The sequence below is a fragment of the Betta splendens genome, chromosome 10 (genome assembly GCF_900634795.4).
Source record: "Betta splendens chromosome 10, fBetSpl5.4, whole genome shotgun sequence".
Taxonomy (NCBI): domain Eukaryota; kingdom Metazoa; phylum Chordata; class Actinopteri; order Anabantiformes; family Osphronemidae; genus Betta; species Betta splendens.
In genome coordinates, this window is record NC_040890.2 from 15,496,140 (window position 1) to 15,521,023 (window position 24,884).

The 24,884-nt window shown below is 43.5% G+C and overlaps 1 protein-coding gene across 4 annotated transcripts in view; it reads right to left on the reverse strand.

Annotated features, from left to right (window-relative positions):
- Positions 1-24,884, reverse strand: part of enox2 (ecto-NOX disulfide-thiol exchanger 2) — a 114,294-nt gene that overhangs the window by 78,722 nt on the left and 10,688 nt on the right. For 2 of the 4 annotated variants that reach the window (XM_029164664.3, XM_055512331.1), the window contains exon 3: positions 10,057-10,152. In XM_029164664.3, coding sequence (XP_029020497.1) covers positions 10,057-10,090 — 34 coding nt within the window. In that variant the 5' untranslated portion in view covers positions 10,091-10,152. Of the gene's footprint in view, positions 1-3,140; positions 3,444-10,056; positions 10,153-22,050; positions 22,154-24,884 lie in introns of those variants that run through there. The other 2 variants (XM_029164663.3, XM_029164665.3) reach the window with 2 other exon arrangements.

Below are 24,884 nucleotides of genomic sequence, written 5' to 3' on the forward strand. Positions count from 1 at the left end.
TCAGCGAGGTTTAGCGCAGCAGCACTGCACACTCCACAATCCCGTCGCACACACCGCTCAGCCAACGCAAATGCAGAATAAGTCTGATGGCTCACTTCGTCTTTCGCGCGGCTCCTGAACTTGCCGTTGCAGAGTCCTTAGTTGCAATTTCAGGGTTCCCTGCGTGGTTGCTTATCATGAAAGTGATTAGAAATGAAGAGCTGTCAGTGATATGGTTGGAGGCCCTGAGTTGGTTGCCTTCAGGCTGCCAAGCTCTCTCAGCTACTCAATACCAGATGGCAGGTTGAACCGCCGCTGCTGCCAGCACTGCTGATCCTCAACGGGATCTTCCAAACAAACCAATATACCTTTTCCTACAATCCGAACAGACTTTAATGCTGCCGTTGTAATTCAAACGCTGAGCAATTAGACCGAGTCAAATGGGCTTCCTGGAGGGCACGCGCCGGAAACCGGAGCGATGGATGCAGCAATAAACAACAATCATTATTCTGCTGCAGAAATTTAGGATACGTCGAGGCGAATAAACAATCAATTTATTGCAACAACAGCCAGTCGGCCCAACAGACGGTGGGGTGGAGTGACAGCGTCACATGAGGGGGGATAACGCCATGAAAAACATCTTTTAAATGAGGAGACTCCTCCCACTGGAAGCTTTGTGCAGGTTTCTAGAAATATCTTTCATGAATGTGCTCACAAACATGAATTACTTTCTTTTCCAATATCAACAAGTCAACTGCATTACAAACCAGCCATTCACAGAATCACACTTTTACCATGTGAAACAAACAGTAAGCAGGTTCAAAGTTCAGGGCAATGACTTTGTTAGTCAAATTAAACGACTTCAGATAAAACGTGTCTGGGGCGTTGGGCACCAGTTTGTTGCATGTCATAATGTCACATTTACAGTAACTTTCTGTCTAAAAAAAGATGAGCACTGGACTGAACTGAATATACCCTAGTTTTATATGGATTTCTCAGCAGAATCCGTTAAAAAGCCAAGATCAAATGCAAACTCTTCACGGTTTTAATGTTTCCTTTAATGCATTTGCGGTCTCCACCGGTTCCTCTGTAACTTTGTCCATTCAGAGCAGGCTTCTCCTGAAGTAAACACAGTCCATGGCCCAAAAGCCCCAGCCAGTGTTCAGCATCACTCAGGTTGCGTTACATATTAGCATGTTTCTGTGTAGCTTTGCTTTACTACGCTGGAATAACACAATTTTCTGCTCTTTGCCCAACTCTTACTGGGGTGAAAAAAGTCTCCAATGAAGAGGTGATCCGGGCCATCTCATTAGTGATTCCAGAACCAGCGAGACCGCCCTGACTAGCGTGGTTGCCACGGTTTTACATTTAGACAGTTTCCCACCTGTCTGTCAGCTCGGCTTTGAGCAGCCAGGTAGCTTTAGCATGGAATACCAATCGGCAGCCTGCGCTAGTGAACGGCTGCGTCTGTGTGTGAGCGCTTCTCATTGACAAAGACGAGTCACAAAACGTGGTCTTGATGCATTTTGCTGGATAGCCTTTGCTTTGTTGAGCAGACACAGGCTCACACGCGGCGCTGAGGACTCACAAGCACACATTGTCACACCCCAAAGCTGCCAAATCTCCCGGTGTTGTACATTAGTCCACCCTGCATTCAGCCTTAATTCGTTCTGCTGAACCATCATCCGATGCCAGAGAGCTGAAATATTTAAGCTTCTGGAGCTCTCCACGTACGATCTTTAAAAGCTCTCCTCTCTGACAGATCCGAGCTAAGTGCCCCCTCCCTCGCGCCATTAAAGGCAATCTAAAGATGCTTCCCTGGCTGATCAGAGTGGACTCGAGCAGCGTGGAGGTAAATAGCTGTCACGAGGCTTGATGGACCCTTTCTCTCCCCGTGGTCGCAGCGAGGCACTCAACTGGAGTCAAAGCATGTTTGTGCCTCTGCAAGAGAGCGGGATGGAGAGGGAGGAAACGGATCCGTCCGCTCTGCGCAAGATAAACAACGGTAACAGAAATGAAAAGCTCCAGCCCCAGAGGACAAGAAACACATTTTCCATCCGTGGACAAAAGCACTTTTGGTCTCGTACATGTCATATTTCAAAGCAGAGTGAATTTATTGCAGGGACAATGCTTTGGCTCAATAAACACTTATTACAGAACTAATTAAACTTCAGCAAAGCAGGGGAGCAGCTTTATTTCTCAGCCGCTTCTCGTGCTGTAATGCTTTAATGGATGCAAACACGCAAATGTCTGCTTTCAGGGGCGGAAAGTGAAAAGAGTAATTAGGTTATGAAGACACACATCACAACTAACTGCGGGACATGCGAGGCGGATTTGTCATGAGAATAAAGAGAGAAAGCTGGTGAACACGGAGCCGGAGCGATGCAGAGTAAGCAGGTTAATGTGAGGATTCAAACAGCATCCTCTCCTTAATTAAATCCTGCGCCTGGAGACTGACGTCCAATTTGAAATCGGCGACTCGGAAACAAGTGACACGGAAATCCTAATTTGTCATTCAAACAACTTGCTTCTCCCAAAGCGAGCCGCTCGCGAACCTCCCGCACCGCAGGCCCATCTGCTCCAACGCTCGGCTATTAAACCCAAATATAATAAAAAAAACACACGGAGCGGGCAGCGTGTGAGAAATATGCATGGAATCGGCGGAATCCGGCGTCAGCGCGGATCTGATCCATTCTGAAAACTTCCACCATGAACAGCTGCAGCAGGCGTCCGTCAAATTATAGCTGCGACTCGGCTCTGTTAGACGCAAGTGTGGGACCGGTGCAGGGAATGATGCTTCATAATGTATCGCGGCGAAGCGCATCGCATCACAGCACAGAGCACGGCAGAAAACGACAGCGGTGCCGCCGCGGAGAGAGGCGGCTTCTCCTGCGGTCTCAACAGCCGGTATCCGCCCGACAACCACGGATCCAGCCCCGCGAGAGCGCCTCGAGCCCCGCCGCTCCAACTTCTCCCCAACGCCACAGATCCGCCACCGAATGCGGCCAAAGTCATTCATTCCCTTCTGTTCGGGGTCCCGCGCTCGCGGCAGCGGCACAGGTTCGCTCGCTCGCTCGCTCGCTCGGCGCGCGCGGACCGAACGTCTATAACGAGGCGAGAGGCGGCGAAGCGCGGGAGCGGCACTAAGTTGACGCACGTACCTGTGTACTGCAAGAGAAACATTGTCCACGGAAGGCGAGGCGCGATTCCGTGTCGGTCCTCGGCTGCAGGACGAAGTGAGCCAAGTAAAATCCGCCCTCCGCCAGTCCGCTGCGCTCCGCTCGGCAGACCGGACCGCACTGAGAGCAGCCAGTCGAAGCGGGACCTTTTAGCTACGGCGGGCGAGCCCGCCCTCGCGACGCGCTCCGCGCGCTTCGCCTCACGTGCGCGCCGCGTCCAGGCGAAGCGTCCGGGCGGCAGCAGCTGCCGGCGCAGACGAGGCTGCCGCGTCTGTTCTCCGCCTTTAGAACCCGCCGTCGGCGGCGCAGAACTGTCGAGAGAAGGTGTTGTTCTCGTGGAGAACTACCGTGAAGCCCAACGCCGTCATAACAACCACACGGTGCGAACCGGACGGAACCGGGATCTGCAAACACACTAGGTCTGATAAAAGAGACGCTTTCCTAAATTGGCATTAAAATTATGACTTAAATGAGCCAAACGACGCAAAACGTGCACAACTTGTGACAACATTGATTTCATGAAGGTGTCATTCTGTGCGTTGCCGGTTGGAGGAGGAGAAGCACAGAGATCATCAGTTCACCGGTGTTTTACATGCAGACCTCGATGAGGGGAATTTCTCTTCACCTTGAGGTGAAAGATACACGCTTTGTTTTTAGATGAAGCGAGCGAGATCTTGTCTCATATGCGGCAATTATTATTTATATGAAATTAAATTATGAAATTCAGAGCTGGCCTGGACGCACGCCTCTGAATTAGTACAACTTACAGTATGATGTGCTGTGCGATGATCAGCATGTGTTTCCACCTGATTCCAGCTCTCCACAGTATCTCATGCTGCGTTTTTGATCTTTCTAACAGGTATTCCACCTAAAATATTTATGTAATATTTTGCTCTGTCAAGAATAACTGTGGCTAAAAATAAGTGAGGCTTCTGAGAGCGTGAACACTGTGTTGGTTTGATCAACAAGCAGCCAAAAGACTAATTACCCAAGGACAACAGAAGAGCAAACACTATTATGGTTCCATAATTAGACATAAGCTGTGTACAGAGACATGAAAGAATGTGCATGAGAATGTTCCCACCCGCACGAGTGCAGTGGTCAGCGGGAACTAAGGCGCTGACTGTGTTTAACGTCTAATGGAGACGACCTGCTCGTTTATCATCATACAGTGGGATAAATTTTAATTCAAGTCATTGAGATTAATATAGAAAATAGCAGCTACCTGCTTTAGTGTTAGAGCAGACACTCCTGACAGTAAATATCTTCTATCTACCATCTAGAGTCTTAACGTTGGCACAGAGACGCCACCAGAAGTGTGTAATTGTTTTGTGTGATTTGACAAACATCCCGGTATCGTCACCCACAGATATCGGAGGTTTGATCATGCAGCAGTATACATTAACCTTCACGAAAGCCGCAACCTGTTGTTGTATTAGCCTGGGGTGTCATTTTTACAACAGACTGTATTCAACTGCACCAACAAACAAAATATTCATTCTGTGTAAACAGAGACTGAGCCTGTGTAGTCTGGGTTGCTAAGTTTCCAGTTTGAATTATTCTCTGCGTTGCCTAAACAATAAGTCTGTTTCCACTGCACAAAAAGCAGCTTTTTCCGAAACTCCAATTATTTTTCACTTTTATTTCCAAGCGAGGTCAACATCATATTCTACAAAGAAAGAAGAACTGATACAAAGTACAGTTATGACAATACCTCACTACTGATCATCCACTGTCAGCAATAGATTGTCAAAGACAATCTGAATGATTTCATATTATATATTATTTATATACTGCTCCTCACCATATGAAGTTCAGCCTAATACATGCTGTTTGTCAAACTGCAGGACAAAAAAACGGATAAACTGTTTCTTTACAACAGTGTCAATAAGTATTGACATGGTCTGAAAATAAAAAGTGCATATTTACAGTCAGCCATTACTGACGAATGATCAGGGTGTAATGATGACACATGCATCCAAAACAATATTTGCCTGTTTGTCCATTTAGCAAGAATCTGGCTCAATTCCTTTATTAACACTGTCTCAAAGGCTAATCAAGATGAACGTCTGCTGTTTTGGGGAAAGGAGTATTCAAATACACATCCTGTACCTGGAACTAGTTTAGGAGCGTGCCAGTAGCACAGTACACAGTAACACATGCCCTCTAACATCTGGTCTGCAGCTCAGCCTGCACGGACAAAGCTGTATTTCCTGATTCCCACATTTTGCAATCTTAAACTTCGGTTCTATTCACTAGACTGGGTATTCGTCTACAGTGCATGTTTGCTGCATTGAGGACATAAAAACATGCAAAGCAAAGCAAACGATTGTTTGTTGGACTTTACGCTGTTCACATTTCTACCAGAAAAGACCTGTCATAAATAAACTGAATGTTTTCCAGGCAGAATTCAATTACCCCTGTCAGCCAGTAGTAATGAGTAACAGCCAGTGCATGCTCTCATTCAATTTCACTGTCCCTAGGGAATGATGTTTGTCTGATGTCTTGATTTTTTTTAACAGTGATGTTGTTTCCATGGCCTGTTTAGTGTGGCAAAACAGACAAATCAAATACTAATTTGACTTTGTGCCGAGGCAGATGAAAGCAGCCTTGGTCTGCTTTCATGATTTTGGATGAATTTTGCCTGTTTGGCGACATTAGAGACCTTTAGTCAAATACACTACTCTGACTTGAATGCTGACTAGCTGAAATATTTTACTATTTCAAAAAAGTATGGAAGACTTGATGAGGCTACAAAACCATGGGTCCATCACCTAAAGTCAGAATGTTTACAGCGGCCGAGTCCATTACGTGTTTGGCTCAATGCATAGTTTAGCTAAGAGGGAAAAATATCTTATATTATGAATAATTCAATTTTAATTACCGCACATTAAATGAAAGCTGGGCCTCCTCCACAGTTATCATGTTCAAAATCTTAACCAGGGCTTTGGGAGGCATAGCATTCTTAATTAGGATTTGTTTCATTCAATATTTCCCTTTCACTAAACATTTATGACTATTTGTCCGAGGAGACGCTGGCACAGTGTCTCCGTCAGGTTTTTTGGCCAATCACACAGGTCTGTGTTCAGTTGATGAGAGCGCATCACACTGTGAATATACCCAGTGCATTCAGAACAACAGGGAGCAGGTAGCTGCTTCACGAGACCTTCACAAAGACGGTGAGAGGGGGTGATATTTAAAAAGGTTCTGCTCAGCAGAAAGCCTGCGAGTTTAAAGTGACTGCAGTGGTATTTGGCATCGTCCATTTTGAGATCAATGAATGTTGTGTTTGCAGCTCAGACTCAGGAGAAAAATGCCATTAACTCCACTGCCCTCGATGGAGGCATAGAGCCAGCACAGAAATGCGTCCTAGGGTTGGGCGTCCTGCTCGTTCAGGTTCTCGCTACAGTGGTTGTCACTGTGCTCTGATCTTCCTTCCTAATCACCCACTCATTCTTCCCCTCCTTCCTCCTTAATTCATATCCTGGCCCTGACTGATGGTTAGCAGATGATCATCTGGACAGGGAAGGTTGAGGTGACTCCCAAACCGTCGTCACACCTCATTACGCGAGTCCCAATTCACCCACTGGTGTATTCTCCTTGGTCATATTTAATGAGCTGTGTAGGAGTGACAAGCCACCATAAATATAACGGGAGCCAACGTGTTTTGAAATTCAGATCCATGTTTGCCAAAGATTAGATGATGATGTGGGAGAAGGGAGGCGCTGTAGGTGCAGCATCTGTTCAGGAAACCGGATTAGACTAAGTCCTAAAGGAGACCAGGCCGATCTCCAGAGAATATTCCCTCCACAAGGATATTGATAGAAACGGTGCAAAACAACTCTTAACCTCGCTGACTCGCCGGAGAATCACTTGACTCAAACGCCATTTGTTCATTGCCACCAATACCCCCAGACGCAGAGGCGACGACACAGCGTGTTTGCTGTACAACGCCACCACGCTGCATTAAAGCGCTGCGAGTCCTCGGCTACAAGCAAACGCAGCTCATGAGCGGAAGTGGGCGCTCGGCTGCACTTTGGCAGCACCTCCGTGCATTTTCTGCAGGTGTTCTGAGTAAAAGCCATTCATTTTATTCACATGTTTAGCTGTTTAACTGCTAAATTATAACCAAACTTCATTTACCTTCAGTAATATCGACCTTTATTCTAATGATTCTGAAAATATGTAAGTAAAATACAGTCTGTCTCAACATGCAGCAGGTTTAATATTTACCAGGTGAGTCGTACAGTAACTCTATTCCAGTGGTGGTAACTGTTAAATATGAATGTCATTTTGATCCCCATTAAAAAAAACAACAATAAATGTTGGTCAGTGGTGATGTCAGTAGTCTCTCTGGAATAATTCGTTGTCTCTAGCACATAAAGACAGTTTTTTCTAAATTCTTGGAAATGGAGAAACCTCATTTAAAGCACTGAGACAGAAAAGCTTTGTCTGTTCGCGCCACAACATTCATGTGCAAATTCTAAGATTATAAAAAGTGCATAATGCATTTTTGTAGAAAATATTACTGTGTCATCTGCATATTATTTAAAGCTCATGGTTTTAAATCCCACGTTCTCCTCAGCAGCGCAGTCACATTTTCAAAAAGGCATTTTTCACACAGCGCCTCTTTCGAGTGATCTCTTAAGATGAGAGAAGCCATTATCTAGCTTTAAAGGAGTGTCATCACTTATCTGATGCTACTTGTAAAGGCTTCATTCTTCACATTAAAACTTTTTCATGCAGACATTAGTAAAAGTCAATTCTTCAGGCGATGTAGTCGTGGTGCTGATTAATGTTTGCAAGGTAAGTTTTTTAACTTCATTACTCACTAAATCAACTAAGAAAATGCATCTTCTACTTTAAATTGACATGTATGCTTTATTGATTTACAAACAACAGGCACGCATGAATAGTTCTAAATATAAAAGACATAATTAAAAATATTCATAATGATAATACATAACATTATACAACATTGTGCTGATTCAGTAGCCCTTGCAATAATTTTTGTAATTTATTTACAGAACAGCTATCTCTGTAAACCTTTGTATCCAGCCTCATGTATTTTAGCAGAACCTTCCCTTCCCTTCCGTCTGCAGATGTTAATCCATTAGGGATTTGTGTGCACAGAATTGGATTAGTTCAGCCAATCCTTTGTGCTCTGGGACTACAGCAAATGATCTATTGGTTCTACTGTAGCTTGTTTTGTTTATAAAAACCTGACAAAAAGGTCCCACAGCCACGTGTTCAAAATTTACTGTAACTCATGGAGAATGAAACAACAAACTCCAGAACCACCTGGAGACTAAGGACCTTCTCAAGCTGCACAGTGCTCCTAAAAAATGACTAGAAACTGTGAAAAACGCAGCAATGTGTAACGTGAAAGAAAGAGAGAAGATATAACCGAAAGAGCAAACCAGACAAGGAGGGAGGGAGGAAGGCCAAGTACCAGACAGAGCATTCATTATCACCTGACTGACCTGCATATTGCGCTGTGTGAGCGTAATGGGAGAGGACACGCTCATCAGCCAAAGCCCAGCAAGAAAGAAGCTTTTCATTCCTGCTCTCCTTTCTCGCTCTGAAGCAATCTGTCACTTTCTTACTCAGTTCGTTTCTATTCCTGGACATCGCACTGTAGGGTCCCATTGTTTTCCACAATACAATAAGAGCTTGCTGAGGACACAGTCAGGCCTAATGTACTGAATACTGAATAGTTAATGTGCTGCAGCTTTTCTGAACGTGGCTGTTTAACGGCTAAACGTCCAGTTAATGAATGCTTTGATTCCCTTTGCTCTATTGGAAGTTACATGTAATGGCAGTAAAAAGTAGCTGGGATGTATTCAGATTGTGCATAGAGGACTTAAATGTTAACATTAGCACACCAACATAATGTACAATATACAGTAACACTGGCCAATTAGCTTGTAACAAAGGCAGAAGCAGGAAAAGAGAAAAAGGCAAAAGGTTAAGACTTTAAATACATTCACGGTCGTCATGGCCCAACTTAGAAATGCCAGAGCAACAGACTCATCATTGCTGAGCTTCAACAAAAATGACACGACACCTGCTAGTCAAAGAAAGCGACTGTCATCGACTCCTGTGACTTCCAATCTCAGAAAGAGAAAGTTGCAGAGCACTTGCGAACGGCTCGAGATGCTGCTTGGCACCGACACGTACAGCTAGATACAAACTTGCAGCAGGTCTAAGCAGACTAAATATCTCATGCTGTTCAAAGGGGTTTGTGCGTAAACAAAGAATCTTGGGAGTGAAGCTATCTCAAGCTGTTTACCGGGAATGCAGTGTCTTTTCCAACAGCCAGCGAATCACCATGAGGTTTGGGTATTTATTGGCGAAGCTAGAATAAGGTATCATAGTTTGCGGGCAGTAAACTGATGCAATCTGTTGTCAATACCTATCCAGCATGTTTGTTTGTAACAACAGGCAAAATGAAGCAGCATTGTTCCAGAATCTCAATGATGCATCGTCCTCTCAGGTTTGGCCTCGCTGACGGTAAACAAGGACAGGAAACTTGACTCCAGCTACTCCTTTACGTGAATAAGGCACCGATAGGAAATCACAATTCCCAGATAAAAGGCTCTTAATGAGTTCCGTGGAAGTGTTAATGTCATTGCTCTTAATTTCTGAGTGCTGCATGAATCATATGTGCAAGTCTGAATAACAGTAACACTTTGAATCAGTAACCTTGACACTAACCACCAACAGGAGAAGCCAGATTTGGTGTTTGCACTAAAAAACTAAATCCCAATAAATAAATAAATATTAATAAAGGATTATTCCGACCCAGCAAAGACTAAGGGGTTGCAGTGAAGGCAAACAGTGCAAGCAGCAGCTAACAACAGTCGCAGCAGCACACAAACACAGCCAGGACTCGTACCTGTGGCTCGACTTGGTCTGTAGTCTTTGTACATTGTTGAATTGCAGCCTCTTTCTTGTTCTGGCTGATTTCAGCTTCTCCGCTCTTGTATCAGAACTGTTGGATAAAACAAAAGAACATAAGTAAAAGTCTGATCAGCTGTCGTCCAGTTTATGAAAGCAGCTTTACTTCACTCATCATGTCGTCATTCAGAACGGGCCAAAATAAAAAGGCTTTGTCACATATAGAGAAAGAAGACAAGCGAAGGAGAATGTAATTGGTCTGGTTCTTCAGAAGGCACGACCTCTCTGCTTTGTGGAGCAGAAGCTCATCCGAGCCAGAGAGGGCTCTGGGGCGCGGGAGGGTCCCATTGACTGCACTATTAACACTCAGACTGGGGGGGATCAGCAGAGAGGAAACACAAAACGCTGCCAGCAGGACGCACAGAGAATTGTGTAATGCATTTCATTCCACCAAGAGGAGCCCTGAGGGGCCCATGATGACCAGAGTAATTGGCTTTCTGTAGCTATGATAATCTGTATCAGTCATGCCATGCCAACACACTCTCAGGCCGCGGAGAAGGTCACAGTCATCCCAAACCTCGCTCCTCTCTGCTGACAGCCTCAGCAGAATTATTACATTACAAGAACATTCTCAGCTTTTCACCTTTAGTTCAAGGACTAAACTAGTTGACATTTGTCAACTTTTGCTTTAAAATGTAAAATATCCTTTTTGAAAATGGGTTATAATCTTTATTATGGGTATCATTATGGGAAGGGTTTTAAGCTGTTTGGGGTTTTATCACTGCCACATTTATATTGTCAACCGAGACACAAGTTTAAGGTCAACACATGACAACACAATAAACATGTACAACTCAATTTCAGTTATCATTAGGTTATCCTTTCCCCCACGTGTCCGATAGTGACAGGACTTCTCATCTATCACTACCTGACATGTTTATGCTGATACATACTGTGTATGGCAGGCACAATGATATCTTGGCCGACACTGTTTGATTTTCATGACATTTTGCACCATCTTTGTTGCACGGAAGAGATGTGAGAAGAGCACAAGAAAGTCGAGAACAGGCTTCAGTTGAGGCCATGTACTGTAAATGCAGAGATGCTACGCTGATATAGCTTTATAATCCAAAGGTGTATCAACAGTGAGGCTACGGCCAAGATACGCAGCTCGTGTTTGGGGGCATCATATAACTCAGAGGTTTGGGTGAAGGCTTTACATTTTTTAGCTATATCTGTTGTTGTGTAATTGGCAATTCAAAAACTTCAGAGTCATTGTCATTACTTGGCATTTGCACCTGTGTCAGTTTTAGATTAGCCTTATTCTTCTCTGCCAACTTGTGCAACATATTTCAAGTCTGTCAACAGGACTTTCTTGCAGTGGAACAAACAGCTGAAACAAGCAGTGATATTGCCCAGTACTTCAGCCTTCCCACGATTCTACAGAATGTTCTTGCGCTCAGGCTGGATTATATTACTTGCGTTTGTTTGTGGCGCGTTGACCTTCGGTGATCTAAGACGATTCACTGGAGACAGTCTGATCCCTGAGGACGGAGCATGGCGAGGGAATGTTTATGAGTAGATGCACAACTGCTTGCTGTTTCAATGTGGTTTCAATTTGGACTGGAAGTAACCGAAATGCTTGGAGAATGGGGAGAAAGAATTCAAACCCTGGATGGTGTTTGGGTGTCAGCTCTGAAAGCATGAACATTAACACAAACAAACAAAAAGCACTGAGATTAAAAAAATAAAAGCAAGAAGGCTTCACTATCCCAAGACTCACTTCAATAAATCTGAAAGCCTCTTTCAAAACATAATGGTCTGCAGCTTTGTATCTCCCATAATAGCTTATTAGGACAATGTTAACAAGCAAAAGTGCACTGACTCATGATCTGCAATAAAACGCTACTGAACACATGTTTGCACAAATGTGCTCATCTTTAACCAACACAACCAAAACCCAAGATGTACAAATTACACAGCTACTTAAATCCGTGTTTTATCTGCAAGTACACAGTGATTCTGAAACATTATACTGTCAAGCAAAGAAAAAAAAACAACATACAGTAAGAATAGTAATACGCTGATCACAAAAAAGTCAGTCAGGCAAATGCTAAGGGAGGTGTAGTAGTACTAGTAGTAGCAGCAGTACTTTGACTGATGATGTTCTCCTCCAGCCCTCACGGGCATCTAGACCAGTGAAACTCCTGAAAATGTGAGCACTGTTCACCACAACCCCAAAGCAAAATGAATGCCAAGAAGCAAAAGCACATGCTCCCACTGTGAGGACAGAAAAATAGGCCACTTACTCTCCATCAGAACAACATTAGTCGAAACTTTGGAAGAATAATGACACTTATTTTAATTTGGCAAAATAAGGGTTTTCCTAATGGGGGGATGCAATGGAAATTCAATTTTAAAGTCCTTTGTGGGCACTACAACGAATGACATTCATCACTCTTAGGGCACCCACTTTCCCCATTATATCTGTTATTACTGGCATTTTTCATTTCCACACACTTAGATTTTTCTATAGATAGCAGGGGCTCGAGTTGCTAACTTCAGGAAATGCCTACATTAACGACCGTGAATGAGAGAGAAGTGCGAGGGAAGTTTCACACTGGCTTTGGAAATTAGTCTCTGAAATTGTGATTCGGCTCCAGGATGCTTACGAGGCAGAGTAATCACAGAAGCTGGGGGACAGATAATCGTGCAAGATTGCTACCGAGGACTGGTTGACCAGTCAACAATTTTACTGCTCCACATTATTACGTGTTATTCTTATGCATCCAGCCCTATAGAGATTCATCACTCAGACATGATGCATGTGTAACCTTGTGGAACTATTTTGTATTTCCATATGTATTTTTACACACAATCGAGCACATTAGTCATCTTGACCCGGGAATTGAGGCCTCCAACTATGTCTAACAGGGATCAGAGCATCCCCTCAGCGAAAAGAGAATTCTGCGTGCCAACTGGCCCCTGTCGTGATGGAGAGGGGAGATACCCCATAATGGCCTAAATAGGTCCATCCATCTTTTGTCTCCACGGCAGGAAAACTGTAGTCAGGGAGCGCACAAACCACATCGGGCCCTGCAAGAATTCAAGGCATCAGATTAGTCAGACCAAGTTCACAAGAACTGGTCGGAACTTCACAGGCAGATCCAGAGCACCTTCTCTTTCCTGCACTCTAGTTGTTTCGTAGCCCGAGTTCTGATCTTGGTGATGAAGCAGTTCACCTCCCACACAGAGGCAACAAAAAAAAAGCCTTCACATTATTGTGTGTGATTATGTCTGATGCAGTAACACAACCTGACTATCAGCACTGCGCACAAAGAACTGTAACCAACATTAATATTCTCAAATGTTTAGAGTGTGGTCAATATTTTCGCTTTATCATCTAAGATCAGATTTTATTATCAATTAGTGCAGAAGACCAGGTAATTGCAGAGGGCTGACATGTTGTTTCGCCCCAGTTAAGCTTGGTTAAATTTAATATGACAAGGACAATTTCTGCAGTTGTCAGATGTCACGTGGATTTTGGGGATGAAAATGCTCTGTTGGATAAAAGCACCGTCTGCAGCGATGTGGTTATTTCTGTGACATTGTGCAGACTCCACAATCAACGTAATTCATATTTTTAAAGACGGGCAAAATAAAATGTAAAGTATACACTAAACATTTAGTCACGGCTGGTTTCACAATTACAAACATGCAGTCATGTAGTCTACCATTTAATGAGCCCCCACAGACACGTGTCGAAGAGATGACAATCTGTCAGGCTTTCTGACACACAAGGAAACATGTGGGAGAGTTGGCAGCAACGACGGTGCAGCGTGTGGGGCCACAACGCAGATCAGTCACAAATACAGTTAATGACATAAACACAGAAAAACACCCTCTGGGCTCACGTCGTGCACAAACGCTCACAGAATCCTTTTGTCCTGAAGGTTAAATCTATTTCCTTCACATATTAACAGATCCAGTAAGTGTAAATAACAAACGATTTGAAAACTAGTGACATTCACTCCTGTCAGCAGTGGGAGATAAATAAGGTACAACAGAATGAGCATGTGTGCTAGGAGTCATCTGCATAGAGTCCCAACGGGCTGAAGAGCTGCCTTCCTTGTGTTATTCAGCTTATTTAACACTGAATAAAACATGAAAATGCATTTTAGGTTTTGGATAAGTTGAACTTCCATACGTGCAGCTTTGGTCCAGCGACAGAGGGTCATACAGAACACGTTTGAATGCGCGCGTGAGCTTGTGAAGCCGGTCTGTTCCCTTCCCCAGTGACTGTGAGGCCATCAAAGACAACTTGTTATACTCAAGGATTTTTCACTTAAGCATAGAACAAAAACGGACTCTATTAAAGCAGCCTGATGAAGCCCACGCCATCACAGCAGAGTCCACGTAAATGCAGCCTGTAGTTTTTATCAGATATTTGGTATGGTTATTTAAAAAATGCATCACTACATTTCCCCACACTAAAAACGTAGTGAATAAAACTTGGGCAGGGAAGATAAACCAGGCCAAAGTATTTCTTATAATTTGCAAACACAGTTTTGGTCTCTGAGCCACCAACTCCAGTAACTGACAGCCGTAGTCGTGGTTCTTGGACTCAACCTTACAGACGGAACGCTTTCTCCAAAGGCAGTCGTGGGAGAGACTCTGACTCTGTAATTTGCGAGTGGGCTGGAAGCCAGGCGGTGCTGGTTAACAGCCATAGGCTCGTGCTGTCTTTGCATTCATGGCCAACGAGGAGGTTGGGGAAATCATTCTCTCCCTCTCACTCACAGACACAGTCAACGCCACAGCGCAGGATTTCACTTAGTGCTGCCAAATAAAATAAAATCCAAAACAGTTTTTTTATCGAAACAGACAAAATTAAAGAGGGTTTAACAGCAGCTGCAAACGGATCGGCAGCTATTTAGCTGGATGAATTATTACTGGGAGGAACAGTGGTTTCCATTAGTTCATTATGGTATTGTAACGAGTATGACAAAGGGGGACATAACAATAATAGGAGTAAATATTTACTACATGTGGCAATAAAGAGAAACAATGGTGCTGCTTTAATGCCTTGGTAACAATCCTTTGTCTATATCACATAAAAGTCATTCTATGCTTTAAAATTGTCTTTAAAAAATGGGAGAATGTTAAAAGAGACTGTTGCTGGAAAAGAACAGAGGTGTTGAGTCCAGCAATCCCTGGTAAGTAAAGGTTTGAAAAGGCTGTGTTGCATCTGAAGGGGGAGATGGAGCTCAGCACTCCCTGTCACAAGCACTTAAGTCAGGGAACAAAGGTAGCAGGGCAGGCTAAAGCATGTGTACAGAGGGGAAACGATGAGACAGGGAGGCTGCGCTGCTGCTGCTGCTACAGACAGGCTCCCCTCATGTCTGCACCACACCTATGACATGCAGAATGAAATATTAGACCCTCATCAAGTAAGACACGTGGAATCAAATGTAACCAATAGCTCATCTGAGGGAGTCAACCAGCCCCATTTTAGAAACTGCTAAATATCTTTGTAGTGAACATAAAAAACAAACTTCAAGTCTATGTCTGACTATAGTCTGAAGCGATGACCACAGGTGCTGGAAAGGATTCTTTACAAAACCTCCAGACTTCCTGGAGTACAGTCTGCTCATTGTGTTACTTCCTCATAGTTGCCTAATTAACATTAAAGTACACAAAACCATGTCCTACATTAACTGTGTGCAGCTGTCTCTCTTAGCGGATTCTGTTTCTGTCGGTGCCAGCAGCATATGGACCGCTCTGACCTGGCTGCATTAAAAACAAAGACGGAGCGAAGGAAAGAAAGGAGATCCAAGTGCTCAAACTGCGCTCGTGTATTTTATGCTGCAAGGATCCACAATTAGGGAAGAAACGAAATTTGGCGTCCACTCTGCTGCTTGTAATAATGAAGGAATGCTATCTGTTCTCCGTGGACCGCTTGTTATCAGGAGAATGGCAGCCCCATTCAGCCGGTGCGGGGTTCTCTCCAGGCCGTGACCACAGAGCAGGCTGATCGAATGCCGGATAAGTCTGTTTAACTGCTCGCTGCTTCCCTCTCAGCTAATTACTTAGACCTTTACACCGAAACAGCATCTTTTACTCACTATTACACCTGCTAATATGCTCATATTGGCCAGAACACCACCGCGGCTGATTGAGCTATACGCTTATTCATGTTATTGGTGGTAATGCGTCTGCAGTCTCTCCTTGCCTCCATCTGTCTGCAGGATGGAAAGAGAGGTTAGACATTTTTAATTACAAAAACAAAAACCTCATTTAGTGATACCACTATTCATTAAGACCACCTGGAACGGTTGGTCTTGGTTTGGTTGCAATCGAACACATTTAATTTGATGGGTCCACACTAAAAAGCCAGTGAAAGGCAGCTGCCACATATTGAATTAGCCAGACCCTTAATCCTGCAGTGACACCTCTTTGATTCTATCTATAAAAGCATTTAACTCGCTACGACTCTCTAGAACTAGATGTTACCACACGGGTCCATATTGTGCTGCATATGGAAGATAGTGGTTCCAGAGCTTCCCACTGAATTTTATTGGCTCATTGTTTATAATATTCAACCATGAACACAGATGCACCAACAGACCATAATGTAGCATATTTGTCCTTGGGAATGTTTCAACATGTGACAATTGCTGTGTTTTTCTGAAGAGGATGCTCTCACAGGCAGCCGCTACAGGCTTGAAGCTTGTCAAGCAACACGTCCTTGTCATTTTTCTGGTCCCTGTCTAAACACTTGACAGAATATCTGAACGTGTTTATTAAGGGGAAGCAACAAGACAGAGCCAGACAGTGTAGCAGGTGCTTTAAAGAGACCTGAATATAAATAGATTGGAGTGCGATCTGTGTAGAGGCTCAGGCTACACAAAGCTGAACAAAGTAAGATGAGTGTAAAATGCTGCCATTGGTCACGGAGATCACTCGCAATAAAACCCAATTATACAAGCTGTTGTTTTACCTGGAGCTCATCGGTTCATTATACATAACGTCTATTGGATGGGGTGCTTTATTAGCCGATATCATGTAGTTGAAAAGCCAGTTAAATGTCTTTATATGACTCCAGCTCCTAATGAGAGCAGCTCCATTGTTCTGCTGCCGGTTTCCTCCCATACTAAGCACACGGGCACTCTGAAGACTGCTCATCTCTGTCTGGCCCAATTGACTGATGGATTTCCAAACTCTGCATCAGCCAAAGTTATTAAGTGGTCTGCTGGAGCGAAATGACTTTACTGTTCCCAGAGTGCAACATTAGGCTCAGCAATTCCTACCGGCTATTGTCTGGGGCCGCTGTGACAAAGTTAATTTCTTGCCAGACAAGCACAAACACGCGTGTCGTCACACACAATAAATAACGAAATCCAAAAAAGCAGGAAACAGAATCATCTATTTTTCTGTTTGGGACGACACTAAATGAGCTTTCTTCAAGGATACCAAGCAAAGAGTTTGTTTTTATTCTGTCCAACAATACAGTTTTTACAGGTAACAGTAAGGTCAAACACAATGACTGCATTGTTGAGTTAGGTTCAACTCCGCAGAATTTACCCAAACCCCCTGTATTATATGAAACAGTGAGCATGATCGTATTCCTGGTTCAGGAGTGTTGGGCCATGAATCCGCTCTTTATTAATGGTGACATACGGGACGCTCCGAGCATTCTGTGGCACTATGTGACTCAGGTTTGCTTGTCATGGTTAGACAAACACAGAACTCATTTTCCAGTCTGGAGATCTAGCTGTGGTTATATCGTGAAGGGCCTGGTGAAGGTGCACTGCACACGCAGGCAGTACAGTATCAATCGGCCTGCAGACGCTGCAAACACGAGTCGAACAAAGCAACTTGCATGCAAATATCAAAAAAAGGACTAAATAAATTTGTGGCTCAGTGTTAACATAATTGCCTTCATGCAATCACTCAGTACTATTTAAAGACAAGTAATTTAACTATTTAAGCCCTCAATGTGCTATAATCTTTGCTAATGTCAGCATTTAATCAGAATTTGAATGTTCATAAATACAGCTGTGCATTTACCTGATTAGTAAACAAAATGTAGTGAAATTTCAGCATTTCGAGCAGTCGTGTAGTAGCAGCGGTGCTAAATGACCTTTTCTGCACAGAGGAAACTCAGACTGCTGTACGTCTATGGCTGAACCACCTTCAGCAGTGAGCACCCACTGTGGTTGTGAATTAGTTTTCTAGAGACTTTTTGGCTTCTGAATTGCCTTATTTCTATAGATTAAAAATGTGATGAAAACCCTCCTCAGACGTTCCGTCATGCGGACACGACAGTGTCATATCCGTGCAGCACATTTCTCCACTGCACAGCCACGGCTCCCAGACGTGCCCTATTGGATTAGGCTCTGGTGACTGAGGCTATTCAAGCACAGTGAAGTAACCGTATATGTCTGATACACTGAAGTTTATCTTTGTGACACGATGCGAAGTAGCCATTAAAAGATCGGTTCACTGCTCATAAAAAGACAGACACCAACAACACTCCATGCCACAGCGTAGCATGTGGCATTTAAACACTGCTTCACTGGAACTAATGTGCCCAAGACGTGGCATAAAATACTTCCACACCATTACACCGTCGCCACACGCAGCGCTGATACAAGCATCTATGTCCATGTCACACCAAGCAGCATTTTTCCACTCCTTTATTGTCCAATTGTGCGACGGCCCTCGTGAATGGTAGCCTGGCCGTCCTGCTCGCCGCTGACAGCATTGGCATCGAGGTGTGCTCTTCTGCTGCTCCGCCATCTGCTCGGAGGTTTGAAGTGCCGTGCGTTCACAAGACTGTCTTCTATAGCTCACGTCTAATAAGCAGTTATCTGAGCTGCCGTGGCCTTTCAATCAGCTGGAATCATTCTGGCCGCGCTCCTGACTTCAGGCAGCGATGCATTCACGCCCACAGGATTGCCTCTCACTGGATATTTCCCCTGTAAACCGCAGAGATGGCCGTGCATACCACCGCCCGCAGACTGGTCGCTTCTAAAACACTCAGACCAGCTGGCACCAGCAACCGCCTCACTTTTATAGTGACTTTAATCACCCGTGTTGATGCTCTGTCGGACCGTTAGCAGATTGCCTTAACCACGTGTACATTACTGCAGTAAATGCATTCAGCCGCTGCCATGTGATTGGCTGAAATTACAATTAAGAAGCAGTTAATTAGGCAGCTGCTAAGTGGACGTTCCCCATAGATGAATTATTTTTATATTTTGATTTATGTTGTACTTCATGTTACGTTCACCCTCAATAATTTCACTATCATAGGAAACATGCAGGGGGGGAATATAAACAGACATATTTCTTCCAAATCCCTGCCATAAAAACTAAAAGACAGCAACATACCAGTTAAACTGTGTCATAAATTCAGAAAGCAGTGGATCATAAAGAAGCCAGCTGCACATGGCACTTCCTCCTTGGGGAGGCCTCTACAACACGGTATTTACTGAAACAGTGCTATTAAACTGAGGGGTGACCTGTAAGCAGGTAACATATAAACAATAATGTTTGGTTTGATTAAACTGATTCAATTATTAATCGGTACTCTTGTCGTTCAGTAGCCAAAATGTGTGCATCAGCTAACAGAAACTTTTTTTCTTGTAAACTAACTTTTTTTTGTGAATTAGGGGACAGAATGGGCAGAAACCCTCAGTTCTAAACAGAACACTACATTTAGGAGCAGCAACAACTATGGAGTTGATAAAAGCTTGCTTGACAACACAACCCTTTAATGCAGCATGTTTCATGAAACTCAGACGGCATGTGCTGGTCATTTTATGATTAAATACTGTATATAAGCCATTGTTTCTACATCTGGAGGAAACTCTGAAGAGATATTAGTTGCATTTCTTCGTTGCGGCCCTCCATTGTAGTAAATGAGGTCTAACTGCAGCGGCTCCTTGTCTGGGGGCCTTATCAGCCTGTGAAGCACCAGCTCTGTGCTGCTGTCTCTATTGGCAAGATGATAGAGGCGAGGCCTGCCATCCCAGATAAACCTCCCTCTGTTCACCCAGCAGCCCAGCAGGCTTCATGTTTGCTGCAGGTGTCACAGACGATGTTCCCTTAGCCATTAGACTTTAGCGCTGCCGGTGACATGTTGGCACCTCGGATGGAAAATGAGTAAAGATTGGGGAAAGTTGAGCGAGATGGAAACGGGCAAGGCAGAATGAGGGGGAAACGCAGACTCTGATGGCGAGGAAATAATGAAAGCTACCATTTTATCTGCTTCTTCAAAGAGCTGACGCACAATGGCTTTTACACAGCACTAATCAGGCTAATCACTAAACAAAGCTCATTAAAAACGCATTTCAAGTAGGCTTCCCAAGCAACGACAAGGGGGTCAAGCTTGGAAGACTGCACGGAGCGAAACATTAAAAAGAGTCAGGAAGGTTATAGCAACTACACTGTAATCATGGTTGTTGCTGCTCCAAAACTGTCACCAAGGGAAAAATCTTGTTATGCTGAATATTCAGCAGCCATACTGTTTCCAGGTGGCGAGAGATTGGATACAAGGGAGCATAATTGAATGCAGAACCACAAGAAGTCTGACAAACAGCTAAAATTAGCTGGTTTTCACGTTGACACGTATGACAAGAGGTGTTTCAAACACGGATCTATTGATTTTCGTGACTGCAGAATATATTCTTAAATATCAGACGTTACTGCCCAGAAGAACATAAAAACTGCCCCACACTAAGACTGTAAGTACTTAATATTGGGTATAAACAAAGAAAGATGTGAAATTGAATCTCTGAGGCCACGTTTTCATGGCCCATCTGTGAGCACTGAGGACAATGTTAATGTGGGGACAAACAAGCACTGCACCACCTCGTCAGGCAGGGAGCAGGACACCAAACTGGCAGATTAGACCACCTGGCCCTGACAGACTGTCAGCCTATTTATACCCAGGACAATAATTTACACCACTACTGCCCAGAAGCAAGAAGACAGAGACCCTAAGGAAGGCAGCTCTGTGTGACGTTCACAAAAAAATAAAAAGAGCGCATCAATTATGACCTTCTGCCTCCCTGTTCCCTGGAAGGCTTTCCCAAAGGCCCACACTAATTAAAGTGTCCTCCTCTGCTACTGTGTGGCCCTTCAGCTATAGGAGAACACCAATCACACATATCTGTATTAAAATATGTCACATAGTTAGCAAAGCGTTTTGCTGTGGAAGAAACAAAACTCCAGATGCCACCGTTAAGATCCAATGACGCCCAGAGGGACGTGGTTTTGCCTTGTTATAGATGCCCGAATTCAAAAGGAAATGACCAGCAACAGAAAAAAACACACACAAACGTAAAAATCAACAATTAACAATAACTAATGACACAGACTTGAGTTCATGCTGCTAAAGTTTGTGTATGATTTGAAGTTTATGGAGACAAACAAGAGGAGTAAACGATTGATGGCTTTGGCTCATCCTTGCGTCACCCAGGCTGCTGCTCTCCCCCACACTCACTCAACAGGCAGTGGAGGGGACGCAGTCAAACTGTAGTGATTCACCTCACGCAAAAGTACAGCCACAGTGTGGGGCGCGCACACACACACACCCTGGCGAAACCTAAACTTCACCTGACTACACATATTTTTATCTGCTCAACAGCCTTTATCAAATTGTATATTTGTGATATTACAGTTTTGCTGTTGCCACACTGCAATTAAAGGCAACAAGTAGTTTAAAGTCTAAGCCCCAAACGGGCTCTGTTTTATGCTCCTGCTGCTGCTGACATTTTCCCATTAGAGGCACGAGTGTGTAATTTGGTAGCACCAATATTTCATTTCAGAGAGCATTTCACACAGTAATGAACATGTCACAGACTGAAATTAATGTGTCACTGTGTTTAACAGATCCAACACAAGTAAAGAATTTAAATCACACAGAAATTACACATCAGACCCATTATCACAGTTCATACAAGCCTGGGGACACAGTTTGTACCTTGAGTTGCACAGACCAAATAGCAAGAACCAGAGAGCCTCTTGTCTGGTGCTTCTTTGACTGAAGTGCAGATCTCTGAGCAAAACTATCCTCAAGCATGACACTAGGAAAAGAGTGGCAGAGTTTTAGGAATGCTGAATCAAACTACGGATCCTCTACTTGCATTCACACAGATACACTAAAGCCTGGCGGTGGAGATGAAACACAGATATTGTAACTGGCTACTACCATGACACCAAAACTGAAGCTGTGGGGAAAAAGGTGTAGTCAATTAGCCTGGCAACTACTTACTACACCCTTCAGCTGCTATTACTCTCTCAACAATGCCATACATTTGCAAATAAATGAGTTGTGTGAATGTCTCCGTTGTGTGTGGCATCGCACCGGGCGTGCGTGCAGCTGTAGCTCTGTGCGTCGTCATGCTTTTCAACCCCGAAGGTCCCTGACAAATCACGTCTCTCGTTTCTATACAAATGAAACGCATTGTTGTGGGGGAAGCAATAGCAACCATATTATAATTTCTATTACCATAATGAGAACTTGTTCACTAGTCGTATAAATGGCAAGTCACAAACACAATGGACATATCAATTAAATGCATACAGCAGCTTGAGTGTTAAAGTATGGTCAGGGTTAGACTGAGACAACCAATGCTAAAGGTCACCAATGAAACTTCCAGGTTTTTACTATAGATCCCCATGTTTTGCACACGTTTGATGCAAAGGGTCCCTATTCATGCGCTATATTCAAGCGCAGACTTTGCAGGAGACTTATAGTTATAATGCAAAAATGCACACAGCACTTGACAGTAAATGGCTGCATCACTGTTGCGAAGTTGGGAATTGACAGCAATTTGTTCCAGCATGTAAAGCGTCAGAGCTGGTAACTGAATAACAGGTAATATCCTTTCCATTTTAGACAGACAGTCGTTTCTAAGTTGCTCTCAAACGTCAAATAGCTGCTCCCGGTAATAACTAGTAAGAAGCTGACGAACATTCCTCGGGCAAGTATCTCTGTTACCCTGAGTGTGTGTGGTCAAGATGCTGGGAGTTGAGCTGCTCTCAGCAAAAAATCTGAGACAATGACATCAGTGTTTTGAATATGATTTAGATGAAAGGAAAGAGAAAAAGCTCTTATCACATCCCACAGCTGGCTCTAGTGGGTGTTTTCAAAGACAACAAAGCTGTGACAAAGGATTATTGCTGTGATGTTAAACCATAAATTTGACAGCATAAAGAAAGTCTTTGCTCTAATCAAACCATTCACCTTGAAAGTTTTTCCCAAAAGCCGCAGTGATGGACATCCTACTGTGACCAGTAAAAACTGGAGATTTGGCCCATTTGTTTCTATGAGACTTCCTATGAAACTGGGACGTTAGGGCTGTCACATGGAATCTAGTGTGTGCAAAATTAGAATGAGGACTTAATCAGCAGCTAAACTATTATTATTATTATTATTATTATTATTATTATTATTATTATTATTATTATTATTATTATTATTATTATTATTATTATTATTATGAGTTCAGGATCTCGATGCCTTTACTTTCAGTGACAAATATTTCTGGACGCAAAGCTGTAGAGAACGACACACCACAAAGTACTGATGCAAATAGTATTATTTACAGCATATTATTAAGTAACCAAGAGCAAGCGTCAACTCAAGAGATCAGGACAATCGTCACTCCTCATTGTATAATTTAATACTGTCGAATGATTACAAATGAATGTAACAACTCATATTAATGAGTTCTGCTACAAACACGCAGCCAAGAGCTTTCAATCTCCTGCGCAAATGAGCCTGATTGTGTGTTTTGGATGAGAAGAGGAGCAGAGAATTGGCATCCGGTGCATGGTCATTAACTGTGAACCGCTGCCAAAATGTCTATTTTGCCCTCGACACACTGGTTGGTTTGGTAAATTGTAATAACACACACACACACACACACACACACACACACACACACACACACACACACACACACACACACACACACACACACACACACACACACACACAGAATGCGGCCGGAACACAGGGACACAGACAGTAACAGAAGAAGAACGGTGGCTTCAAAAAGTTTCAAGAATGTTCAAGACAAGTAAAAAAAAGAAAAAATTATATTTATATGCTATATTTCAACTTTACAAACGAGACACAAGAAAGCAGTGCCTGTTCTGACACATCTGCACAGTGTATCTTCACTCATCCTTAATTAGACTATCATTTTAAAAGATTTAATGATTATTTGGCTTCAGTTCCTACATTTAAAGACAGATAATTATGCCAAAGACAGAAAAATAGCAATAAGTTGTGCATGGTCCCAAATGCAGGCGTAGACTCCAGCTGAGCAAAACTATTTGACATGCACCCAACATTCTCCAGTAGTTAGTAGTTCTTAGGCAACAGGCAATTAGTGGAGAGATCGCAGCCGTTATCTGCTGCTGAATCTCAAAGCACATTCCAGTGGTAATAGCTTAAGCGCCAACAGCACCTGAGCCTCGGGGACAATAAAGAACAGTAGATATCTGGCAAGCAAAAGACTTAAAGCTCCGTTTTACACCTCTTTAACTATACAGTAACAAAGAAAAGGACACTTACAATGAACTAAACGGTCAAAATAACCAGACATTAAAGATGGCTGAACCTGTAGGCATTCGTGTCATTAATAGTATGGTACATTAATAAGTAAATGGGAAGTAAATCTCAGTATTCAACCCTTTATAGTATTTTTTCTTCGGATGAGTTAGAAATATCCATCCATCCATTTTCATCCGCTTATCCGGGGCCGGGTCGCGGGGGCAGCAGTCTAAGCAGAGAGTTCCAGACTT